Source organism: Rhopalosiphum padi, chromosome 1, assembly GCF_020882245.1.
Source record: "Rhopalosiphum padi isolate XX-2018 chromosome 1, ASM2088224v1, whole genome shotgun sequence".
Lineage (NCBI taxonomy): Eukaryota > Metazoa > Arthropoda > Insecta > Hemiptera > Aphididae > Rhopalosiphum > Rhopalosiphum padi.
The window spans coordinates 36,172,069-36,185,869 of record NC_083597.1 but is presented as its reverse complement, the minus strand read 5'-3'; the positions used below and the strand labels follow the sequence as shown (position 1 = coordinate 36,185,869).

Genomic DNA, 13,801 nt, shown 5'->3' with positions numbered 1-13,801 from the left:
CGGCCTTCTGCCGTCCGAGTCTTGCATTCGACATTAATAATAATAAGTAATAACCGATAATTATTTCACGAACAAATTTTATTACGTTCAATATTCGTAATCATTAATATTGTTTACCGCACCAAGCATAGCTATACATTTTCAAATACAACGATTAATGAATTATAAACACGATACCTTATAAAATATTATAATAGTAATGATTTAATAGTAATAAGTTAAAATTTTAGTTTTTGCAACATGCATTTATATGCACATTATCATTACGTGAATCTTAAACAATGATGTGCTGTAGTTCAGAAAATGTAATTTATAAATCCATCTATATAGTAGCAGATACCTCGATCTATACCTATGTATATATATTTGTACTAAAAATAACACGTGACTGTACTAACGCAGAGGTCATCGTTGTAAACGTCATCAATTACAAGAGTTTATAAAAAAGGTTAAAATTAAAATAAACCAATAAATCGTGCACCGTGTCGGCAAGTATTAAGTGGACGTGGGTGGGCAGAGGATATTGCCACTTATAACCGTATGTATATATACAATATACATACAATACAGTCCATGACCAGCGTAAACCAACAATATATTCCTGCTTGAGGTATCTATATAGTATATACGAACAAATACACACAGGGTGCTTATAATATTTTAATAGTGAGTATTTTCGTTTTAAATTACTTTAATTTTACGTTAGTGTAGAGACAGAAAGTCATTTTAGAAAATTATTACAAAAAAAACTTACTGTTGATATGCGATGTGCAAGTAAACGTTAAATGTACTTAATAGAGTTATAATATAGAGTTTTTATTTTAAGAAATTTATATAGTTTTTGTACAATAAAGTTTAAGTGATATTAGAATTAACTTAAGTTTATCTGGAACTCAATCCAGATTTTGTGGTCTTTTATACAGATTTTTCAGTGTTTTTTTTTTTTTTGGGGGGGGGGAGGGGGATTATTAGGTATTAGTTTGGTTAGATTTTTTGTTAAGATGTTTTGGTGATCGAAGAGTGAGTTCTGTTAAGGTGTATAGGATTGATAGAACAATGTTTATTTTCTTGTCGGTCTGAGTGTAGATTTGATATGAGATATAAAATAAATAGGGCTTTTGTTATTAAACGAAAGATTTCGATTTGAGTTAATTGTGTTTTGTTCAGGTTTGATTCTTTTGCAGAGCCCTAAATTTGGATGCCGTAAATCGTTTTAGAATAATTTAAATATTTAGTTTAGAGGTCGTTTCGTACTTTGGTGATAAAGACGTCGAAAATATCCGTATGTTCACTTATTGTAATTATTGTGAAACATATTTAATATGACGTAATGATGATAACTGCGGTATTAGGAACAATTACTGGTATTCTTATTCTAAAATGACAATAATCGTTTCTCGCAAACAAACTTTTTTTTGAAATACAGGCGTCAACAACAAGGCTTCTAAGTTATAGATTAAACTATATTAGGCTTAAGCGCCTTAAGCCTTCATTTACAATAAAACTATTTCGACTTAATTTATAAAACTTAACTTATTACATTACGTTGAATGTACATATTTTAACGTCATATTATTATATATTTTGGTATCAATATCGCGGTTTCGAAAAGTTCATCACATACGAAGAGGGTGATTTTTTGTTTCCAGAGTGCTTCATCGTAGGCTATGGATGGATTATGTCATCTCTATGAAGCGCAGGAAAATTTCGAGCAGTATAAAATAATGCGTTTGTCGCATTTAGTCGCAGTCTGGTTTTACTTCTTGATTCGTTGGATGGATGTACAGGATGAAATTATTGTGCCCCAGATTTTTAATCTAGTGGTGATAACGATTGAACGGCGAGGTATGTCGGTGGAAAAATGCCGTTTGTTTATATTGTTTAGGGTACATTTGAGGATCGATAGTTAGTTCTTCTCAAGTCGCGGTCGCACCGTTATCATTGTCCATTTGTCGGCTATAACACGTCTTTGTGTCGTCGGACTTCACCCGTCTCCGAGTTCCGGTGGTCGGCGTTCACGACGCATAGGTCGAGAGGCGTTTCGGACGTTTCGCTCTGCTGCAGCAACCGTAATTTGGCGGTCTTCCATGATATTATCTCGTTGTTGTTATCGTCATCGTTGTTGTCAGCCGACTGACGAACAGTGAGGTCCACGGGCCGGTCGTCTTCGTCTACGGATCCGAAGGCGGCGGTCTCGCGGAAGGCCGACTGCTCAGACCGCGGTAACGGAGCCCGACCGTTCGGCGCGAAACTCAAAAACTGGAGCAACGGTGGTGCCCATTGCTGTAGCGGTACCGGTAACGAAAGCAGAGCGATACGCGGGCGTTGTGACCGTGGTAACGGTGGTGGCGGCGGTGGAGTGTTGACATCACCCTTATTGAAGCGGTTGTTGTCGTGGTCGCCGGGTAGAAGTCTCTGTTCACGGAGTAGGCAGTGGACTTTGAACCAGTTGGACCGGCGACCGTATCTCGAACCGCTCTTCGACATGCCCACGGCCAGACATTTTTTCAGCCGACATGCCTTGCACGACGTCCGGTTCTTCTTGTCGATCACGCACCGGCCGCCACCCGACTTGCATTTTGCTGACACTACCGCCGCGGGGTTGGTGTGTGCTCGGCCGAAAAACGACTGAAAAAATTCGGGTTTTGATCACTAGTCGATTTTGAAGTTTGTTATGATAATCGTTTCATGTAAACAGTATCTATTTGTACGTAAATTAATGGTACATACAATTTATTAAATAATTAAAAATACATCCATTAATATTAATGAACTTAAAAAATTCAAAAATCAATATTTGAATAAATCCATTATTGAAGGAAAAATATGGTGTTAAGTACCTACTTATACTTACCTATAGTTAATCACTCTATATATCTGAAACGCTTTGTTTTGTGCAATGCTGTACAAAAACTGTAAAACGCGAATATTCGCTCCTTAAAAATGATGTATTTAGCCATTAGGATTCGGGTATAGGTCAAAATGGTTAATGATCACCTGATTTTTATATTTTAATAAAATTTTTTTAAAAATACTGATTATTGGAATATTTAAGTAGTTGTGGGTAGGTAATAAAAAAAACCATATTTAGTAATACTAAATTTTTTTTTATAGTATTTAAGGAGTGCACTGTAGTGATATAAACTTTTTTATTTTCAAAACCACTTTTTTATTGTAAATTATTAAGTAGATAGTATTTTGTATGAACATTTGTAAGTATATCTAAGCAGACTTTTAAGAGAGTAAATATGATGATTTGAAAATAACAGCCATTACTCATTATTACCTAATCAATTACTGGTTATTATTGATTTTTTAGCGTTTTGTAGTTTGTCATTTGTCAAAACTCAGTAATAACAGTATAACAAGTGGGTACTGTACTAAATATTATTTTATGTATTATATTTAACTTAACTTCATATAATTATCTTTTAAGATTATTATTATAGATTGTTATCCTTAGTTCGTAGGTAATTTAACACAGACATTTCTCGTTTAAATGCTGATTTAGATATATCAGAATGTTTAATAAAACCTTTGACTTGACAATTTACTATAAAAACGGGTGGTTCTCATTTTAATTAAAGAGTAAACGCATAACTAAAGAATAGAATAGTGAAAAACCTTGCTTATTGTATATAATAGGTGATTATTACTATTTACTATATACAGTTCAGACCATTTAGTCGTTACCATATAACATCATAATTAAATTGTTACGATTTTATATGAAATACATATGTATATACAAGAATCGTTATACATATATATTTATATGAAAATATGATGGACGTTTTTCGAACATATTATGTTAATGTATGTATTTACCAAGCACGAGTATCTGTGTACCTATGTGTAGGTACGTTTCGAAATATCTATTTTGGTTATACAAATATTCTACGACACCTGCACTGTCGTTATTTATGAGAGATTATTTATATTATATCAAATAAAACAGTGATTAACGATGTACGAGTGTGGTTAATGATACTTAATGCAACAAGACAATGTTATTAAATTTACCATAAAAAAAACTCAATTAATAATACTATATATCTACGTTCTATGTGCGAGTGTAAATCAAACGACAAAATATTATTGAGTTCTAAAATGTGGACAAAATATTTTATAAATGATTTTATTAAATTGGAAAGAAAATACCAACCACTAACAGAAATTAAATGAATATTTATATACACGTGATGGTGGAAATTCAAAATGTTAACAATTTCTTTCAAATAGTTGTTTGAATAATTACAACGGTATAATGATTATTATAATATATAGGTAGCAACGGCGAAGTAACACAATGGAAGAAATAAATAATATTTGTAAATTTACTTTGGATGCAAATAGAAATCAAAACAATGGACTTCGCTGTAACTGCAGTGAAGATAATATGCAATTTCAGTAACTATATATAATATCTTAGAGCTTAGAAGGTCACTCCATATTATATAGTTGAACAATTGAGTTATTTATCGTGTTTTATAAATTACTATAATAGAATGTATAACATTTGAATGAGTTAAAACGAATGAATTTCTCGTGATTTTATTTAAATGTTAATTTATTTGAAACAAACAAAACTTTTCGTAAATTAAAATATACAATTAATTTCTACAAGTTTTTAATAAATATTTAAGTAAGTTATTGTATCTTACTTTACACCCTTCGCATGTAAAAGCTCCAAAATGAAAGCCAGCAGCCGGTTCCTCGCATACCTTACACTGTTGGTTCATCTAAATATAACGATAATACATTATTATTGACTGTTTACGAGTATAAATTATGTTTTTAGGATTGGTTGTTATTCATTATTATACAATATGTTGATAAAGATAACACTAAATATTTCACAAAGTTTTTAATGCATAAAGGACAAAATATTACACTTGTTTTTGAAAAATTTAAATGTTTAATTTTTTTTTTGCTTCGCACCTGTAACCAAATATTTATTTTTTAAATTCCGAACCCCTTTTAAGTTTGAATTTCATTATTTTGTTTAAAACAACTTTTAATTGTGATTTGAAAATTGACTGATTGGGAGCGAGTTTAAGTTTCAAAAAATCATATGTAATAACTTGGAATTTTATAAGATTATTGCTGAATTGTTAAAGTGTTAACACACGTTATAAATAGATTTGCGTATAAATTGCAGCTTGAACCTACTCTCAATAAAAAATCGTTATGAAAAAATGATTGTACCTATTATACCTTAAATCGCGTACTGTATATTTATGTAGGTAGCTCTTATGCATATAAGTATTAAGTATATTATAATTTATAATGTTGATAACTACTGTGATGTTTGGTAATATATATGAACATTATTTTTCAGTATTTCTTATACATGTATGACGTCTGCCGCTACCACAGCAGTATCATTAGCAGCACATTGCATATAATATCTAACTGTTTCAATACGATTCCGCGTCATTGACGTGTCAAAGTATATATAGACATTTATAACATAATATGTTACACAAAAACAGTAATGGTGGTCGCATTTTTATTATAATATATTGCTATTATTATCGCATCGTCCATTGGTAATACTCATGACCAGTACCCAATTTTTCGACGTGTTCCTTATGTACTGCGGATATAAGAGATATATACGCATAGCAATAATATGGAGGACGACGTACTTTTCGCCCGTCGTCGGTGCGCTCGAGCCTGTTACTATGGCGGAGGCAGCGTTCAGACGACCGCTATAACACAGTACGGACATCACGAGGTTAGCGTTAAAAATCGTAACGAGTTGTGCTCCGTCAGAGTCACGATCTCGATCTCGTTGCTGCAGCAGTATATTATAATGATTAGTTTTGTTTTTAGAGTTTTTTTTTTCGGGCATTCTTATCCACTCGCGCTCGTGGCACCGACACTTACCAATGCAGTTCTATAGGTGACGTTTTAAATAATAGTCCAAATTGATTTTGGCCTTTCGACCACAGACTCGGGCGTTCGTGTCCGACCGTTCGACGTCCATAGCGGCTCCTCCTCGCCGACGCCGCCGCGCCGACGTGCACCACGCATCGTCCTATTTATGTTACCTTACATATATATATATATATATATATATATATATATATATATATATATATATATATATATATATATACACATATATAATAAATATGATCTAGATGATGATGATGGACAGGTTTCGTTTCGTTTTTTCTCTCTCACTCTGCTTCACTCGGTCTTTATTCTTTTTTTTTTCGGGGGAGAGGGCGTCCGCGACGGGTTTTATTAGTATGATTATCATCACCGTGTCCATATAGATGTACAATTTAATATTATTCTTTTTCCTCCGCTTTTCGCCATGGCTAAATATGATTATTAACGCGCGTGCGGCCGAGGATATATATGTAATATATATACTGCCAGAGACATGATCGATAGGATCGTGATCCGATCTAATTTTAGGGCGGCCGAGTATACATTATATAAATATATATATATATATGTATATAGTTTTCGTCATCGCGTCTCACGCGTAGGAAATATATATATATTATATATATTATACTAACTAGTATAGCTGTTATATATGTATACTATGCGCGAAGAAGAGGAAGAAAAAATATGCAGCTATACGCAAACACCACCAGAGTTACCTATATGTGTGTGTGTATGTGTACGAAATACGAGAACGGACGAATAAATCACCCGTCGTGACGACCTAATACGATTCCTCCTCCGCGGCCTATATATTATTATAATATGATGTATATAATAATATAATATTGTAATATATACGTTTCCAATGTGCACGCGCGCGCTGAGAACGAAAAACGCGCTAATAGATTCAGTCGGTGTTCTGTATATTATACATAATATGTACGGCATAATAATATTACGTATAGGTACGATATCGTATCACGCGCAGCAGCGACCTTATCATCGTAGATAATGTCAGTGTGTATGACGTGGTATACGCTTCACGCTTTTCCTGAGCCTCGACGTTTGGAGACGAATTTATGAATAGTCCCAACAAAAACCCGTCCTGCTACGCGATGATTATTGTTTTTTTTTTTAAATACCCACGCGTAAGCATATCGACGCCAATGCGTTTCGATCATTTTCCCGACGGGAGGTGTTGGATGTCAACGAGAAAAATATTGTTTAATATTAGGGCTGAATCAATACCTAAATTCGATATCATCTATACCGCGGTATTGGTTTTATATCAAAACGAATATTTGATCTGATATCACAAAAAACAATAAAAATCCTCCAGAATATAGCACAAACGCTCACAATTATAGTATACTGACAACGCTTATAATATGTTGTATTATCGGATATCGATTATTGGTAACAATCCTCATAATTTATATACGTATATGAATATCCTGTAAAGTAAAAAAGTGATATAAGCTCATCTCTGTTCAACAACATTGATAGAAATTCTGTAGACATATAATAGTACCTAATTATATCATGTAAAATCGAAGTGAACAAATTATTAATTCATTATTATTGTACTTTAAAGTACGATTCTACATATATTTTATCATAGAATGTCTCGATTATAGTTGACGAAAACGAGATGACATAAGTTTATTCCAACACGTTTAATAAGGTTGAAGGGTAATATAACGTGTGATGAAGTAATAGAGAGTGAGGCAATTCAATTTCTCGAAAACACAGAATTATTGTATAACCGAATCCAAAAAAAATTGTTGATACTAAAATTAAAATTGAAATTAAGTTTTCGATCGATTGTAAATAATAAATATTTAATGCATAATTCTAAATAAATTATATGCTATACTATTTTTTATAATATTTTTTTGGCTATACAATCATTAAAATAAATATTAAGCTTATTAGATAAAGGTGATAAAGTGTAGGTATTGCGTAATATCGAGGTAAAAAAGAAAATGATTTTGAAAGTGCGTATGAAAATATTTTATATATGATATAAAATAATAGACGAAAAAATTCGATAAAACTTTGTTGGTAAATATGGTGTAGTTTACAAATTGTTGTAAAATTATTTTGTCAATAGATGTAATAGTATTGCAGTATTACAGATTACTAAATAATATGAGACACCGCGGACGCTTAAAACAAATCCGATACAATATAATATAGCGCTAATCAATATGATGAGAAATAGTACATTTCCGTTGAAAATCGATAAAATATATTTCAATCGCGGTCGTGCAGTACTCGACGAGTACGTTATTATTATATGTTTGCAATAAATAAATTATACAACTTTGATGGTTATTGAGGGAGGGGTAGGGACATTTCAATAAAATCTTCTTGATTTATAGTTAAACGGTTTATTTTTTTCAATCATTTTATAATGCTGTAAATATAATATTTCCAAAGCAGTTTTGTACTCCGAAGAATATTAATTTCAGCATAACACCGTAATAATAGAGTAAACCACCTATAATCGAACACAGGTCATTATATTTTCGACACTAAACATAGGTAATATGTTCCGTTTCTAGGTCATGTATTATTTCGTCTTCCGATAGTCGACGGCGTCTATTCCACAGTGTTATTAATCTATTTTGCTAATAGTGTGATAGGCCGATAAACAGTATATAATGGATACCGTCCAATTATTTTACAGCGAAGCGAATGAACATAATAATCTGTAATAACAACAGTTCGGAGCACAATATCGTTTTGTTCTTTAATATCCTCATTATACGAAAACAGAAATCAATTATAATCCAATAATTTAAACTGTTTGTGATACAGGCTAAGTTTCGAATTCGATTTAAGTTTTGTATGTCGACTTTCACGCGTGTGTACATGTATGTATATCTACGTATGTGTACAGGCATTAGGTACCCGTAACTTACAACGGACATCACGCTTTGAACCGGCTTATAATTATGTTTGCAATTCATGTGGACGATTATTATTAGGTACTTTAGCTGCGCAACGCGATTCTTCTCCAACGTCAGTTTATTTACTAGTAGGTATTATAATACACCTATATACGTATGTCCATATAGATTTCATTGAACGCAATTCCGGACGTGAATGCCAAATTACACTTGTGTATTTATACTTACAATATGCACATATTGTTATATAATGCATAATATAATAATGTATAGGCGTGCGCCTTAACTATATTATATTTAAATTCAATATTTTTCTTCCGAAGAAATGTTTATCGTCGTGACCGGTCGGGCGCACGTTCGCCGCCAAACGTCGTTTTTTTATACGACAACAACGAGACGTAGACGACGATCGATGGTTAAACGGCTGGACCCGTGCGTGGTAAAAATATAATAAAAGAGTATGCGGCGGCGATTTAATACGCGCTATAATAATATAGGTACACTGTGCATCGTATGCACCGTACTTGGATGTGGATAGAAATAAGAAATCTAACACAGCCGACTAACGGTAATGCGGAAATTCGAGGGGGAAGGAAAAATGTTGATTTATTAAAAATCATAGAAAAATATATACTTAATTATTGTTATTTATGTAATAAATAAATTGTATTATATATTGTATATTTAAATAGTTTAAATGTTATTTGACTTGAAGAATTATTTTAAGGTTAGCTAATTGTTTTTGTTTATTCAATACATTCGTTATATGTTATGCTTATATATATTTGTTATTACATGTTATATGTATATGCTCTAAATAACCGAGTAGTTTAAATAAATCTTCCATACCTTCACCGCTTTAAATACATTTTTCGTAATGTTTCTAAATCAAGTTTTGCTTCTTATTCACTCAGGATGTATTTATGGGTCTTCGACTTCTTCGATATCGTACGAATTCTACTGTAGTCTGTAAGTGGTGAAGATTTATAAATCAAATGTGAATAAATCAAGTCGTAATTGAAAAATAAATAATAATCGCGTTGATAAGATAATTCGAGTTGTTGAAAACTTGTCCAATTATAATATTCGAGTTGAAAAGATCATTTGAACATTAAGATGTGTAATATGGCAATTCGAAAAGAAATTTTATTCATTCGAGATATCGAGAATTTCGAGGTTCGAGTTACCGAGAGTACTGCACCAATGATTACGCGTACACGCTTAATAGGTACGTACAATAAGTGACCCTGTGGGGCTGTATATAATAAACGTATAACATTGGTAAACATATCGACGTCCGAGAGATCATGTAGTTTACTGTATTACATTATTATTATAATATCACATCGTTGTTTGTCGTTTCGCGTACCTTATCCGCGGGCGAATTTTCATTAAACGTACACGTCTCGGCGCTAATAGGACGCGCGTAAAATATTATATTACGATAATATTATAATAATATTATATAGATTACAGGCACCTAATACACCCGCCTAACACACATCATATATATAGTTCACCGTTAATGAGATTTCGTGTGCCGGTTAGGCATACACTTCCAGCTAGATCATCTCGCTGACAAATCATTTTGGTTGCCAAGGTCGCGCGCGGGGCGATGCGCGTGTTCTCACTCTCTCTCGTTCGCCGTCGTCTCTGTAATCACTGTAATTTGACGCCCGTGTGCGCTTCTCGTACCGTATACACATCAGCTATTACACACACACACACACACACACACACACACCAGCGCCACTGCAGCGGCGCGCGCGCTGTATCGGCCGTGTTACAATTAACGCATTTGGTAAATAGGACTCGTGATGATTGCGGCCTTGTCGTTACAAGACGAACAATAACTCATGTCCAACTCCCGCGGACCCCCTCCACGTCAGAGAGCCCCCCGAGGCTTCTTCCTCGTTTTTAGATTGCGAAAAATAACAATAACACAAACACACACACGTATATATATTTATACGTATACAGGTATGTATATATATATATTATATACACTATAAAATAATATTATAACGTTTGGCTAACGACCAAAATAGGATCATCATTCAAGGTGTCCCGAGATGATTTCGACGAATACTAAATAATTTATACCACACTAGCATAATATAATATATATATATATATGTAATAGTACGCCCACGTGTGTCTATGACGCGCAGAAGGGATGTACGCGTAATATATGTGTGTAACGCCGATCGGACGATAAAAAGAGCGGCGGCGGTGGCCGACAAAAGGTTTGTAGTCCGACGATGGCCCGCGCAACCGTCGGAGGGACGACGTCGTTGAATGACAAGTACACGCTCGCGGTCAAAGATTGTGTCACATGTTTTTATTTTATTTTTTTTTCGCACGATTGGCCAACGCCGTAACGCAGTAGTTGATTTCCTTTTTTTTTTTTTCGTTACGGATGTTCGCCGACAGCACTTATTGCGTTTGCAAAACATTATAAAAACAGTTTCCTAATTATTAATATTATTACGAGAGACCTTGGAAAACTGCACGAGCCCTATTGAACTATATAATACAATATTATGCATTCGCCGTACTTATCCATGTATTAAAAGAACAAATAGGTATACACTAAATTATATATTTTCGAATTGAGAGTAAAATTATTGTACAATTTTATAATCGAGTAGGGTAAATCAATTATCAGAGTTATTGCGAGCATTATAATTTATGAGTCTTTTCTACATACTTCTATGATATAATACATCCCGATCTGTATGAAAAATATCATAGTTAATCGTTTGATATTAGTCATCTATGTATGCTTAAAACAATAATGAAATTATAGCGCTCCCTCTTGGACCACAAAAAGTTTTCCGTGATTGGTTTTCAAACTTTATCGTTGAGAATTTTGAACTTTCTGCTTAGATATTTCTCTAAAACTTGGAAAATAAATCAACAAAGTGTTACTGACAAAGATAATATTATGTTTTTTTTAAACAAATTATTAATGATATATAAACAAGGTAGGTTTTACAGTATTTACGGAATTGTATTACAGTCTTATATCATAAATATTTAATACAACTAATAAATTATAAAAGATAAATAAGTAACTATGAATTATTCATTGTAATTTGCATCGAGCATGGCGCTAATAGAATTGTATATTATTACAATTTACCGTACATGTTAGGTTACCTTATCTATATTTTGTATCAGGGGGAAAAAATAACAAAACCAAATAATTATATTTTTAAATAGTTTAAAAATTATATTAGAATAATTAAAAATAGGTACCTACTGCATATTATTTACTTACTATTATTAAGTATACTTGAAGCTTTACAATTAATGTAACAACTAAAAATATGATGATGTTAAAATAATGTTAAGTTTTGGAATTAAATAAATCATGATAAATTTTAATTTAAGTTTAGGAATGTTATTGTCTATTATTGTTTATTACCTAGGTATTAGATAATAGATTAAACTTATTCATGTAGGTAACTTTGAACAATTGTTTTCGATTAAACAAAGGACTTATAGGACTTATTCTACAAGGACTTGTAGAATACTAGAATCTTTCAAATTTAATTTCAACTATAGGTATCTACTTAATAACAATAGCATTTTTTAGTTTTTACTATTATTATTTTATTATCGTTATAAAATGTGATTTAAATTTTAAATTTTTCAAACGGATTGAAATACCTATTTGAATAGATATGAATTATATAGTTTAAGAATCATAATAGCATTGGCGCATTGCACCCGGCTAGAAACACGTGTATCATAGTAATATTTGTATAATATATAATGTTCAAGAATCATAATGTGTATTCAACTCATCAAGTACTCTAAAATCGAGAATGTTGGCAGTGTTTTAACCATTGTTTTTTAGAACATTAATCAGCACGAAAATCGAATATTATCGAACAAGTTTTAATTTGGATTATGTATTGAATGTCAAAAAGTGTTTTATGTCGTACATATTAATCACTTTCAAGCGTTAACTAAATAATTCATTTCTAAATAATATGATGCTCACAGAACGTAATAAGAATGCTGATGTATTGTTGTATTTAGCGTGTATTGTCGAGTATACAATACGGTTGCAATGATATAGGACGAAATTTTTCGCTCGTGGATAACGATTAAAATTATACGATAATAATATAATATTATCATTATCAGTCATCTGCACTATTAAACATGTTTAAATCATATGTTTGCCAGATAAAATAATCTGATGGTGGAAATTTCAATGCAACAGATGAGCGATGCATATTATTAAAATTAATCACGAATTTAAGTAAAATAACGATTGAACAGTGCATAAATATTTTGAAAACAGTAGATTTCTAGCGATTACTTACCTCGTTGTCGGTATTTTCTTTTTTTTTCAATTTTAATTTTGGCGCCGTGCAAGTGATTTCTCTACGAACAGCGGTGTGGTTGTTCTACATATCAACCAGGGGCGGTAGCCCGAATACGTTTCACCGATAACAAGAACAACGACCAGTGGTAGTTATTCTAAAACGTATCTATTTTAATATTTCGTTGTAGTAGTAGGCGTATTATAGTGACGCGGAGAGGAAACGAAACGGAAAGCGCTGCGGAGCCGATATATATGCGGCGGCGGCGGCAGCGGAGCGCGTTTGGCCGGACGTCCAAGTGGGAGCGAGTAATATTCGCGTCTGTCATTACTGACTGTTCAAGTCACCGATGACGTTATAATATTCTAATAAAAATAATAATATAGCGGTAGTGAGCCGTTGCGCCAGTAGCGACCGTCAAGGGCATCCGTATAAAAAATGTCTGATAACGATTTACGACGATCGATAGTGTATAGTCTATTAACGTATATATATATATACAGCCGTACATGCATATGCACAGAAAACAGAGCAAGATAAATGAAATCTCCTGCATAACTAACGAAGTTGATGTTAAATCATATATTATATATTATTTTTATTATCAACGAACCGAATACGAACGATTCGTAATAAAAT

General features: G+C 32.6%; 1 protein-coding gene across 1 annotated transcript; it reads right to left on the bottom strand.

Annotated features, from left to right (window-relative positions):
• Positions 1 to 281: 281 nt before the first annotated feature.
• Positions 282 to 13,471, bottom strand: LOC132918258 (nuclear receptor ROR-alpha B-like). The gene is made up of 3 exons (XM_060979396.1): positions 13,163 to 13,471; positions 4,665 to 4,742; positions 282 to 2,628 (listed from the first exon to the last, which is right to left on the bottom strand). Exons 2-3 carry the CDS (start codon positions 4,740 to 4,742, stop codon positions 1,957 to 1,959), a joined length of 750 nt encoding a protein of 249 aa, XP_060835379.1. The 5' UTR covers positions 13,163 to 13,471; the 3' UTR covers positions 282 to 1,956.
• Between the last annotated feature and the right edge of the window lie 330 nt (positions 13,472 to 13,801).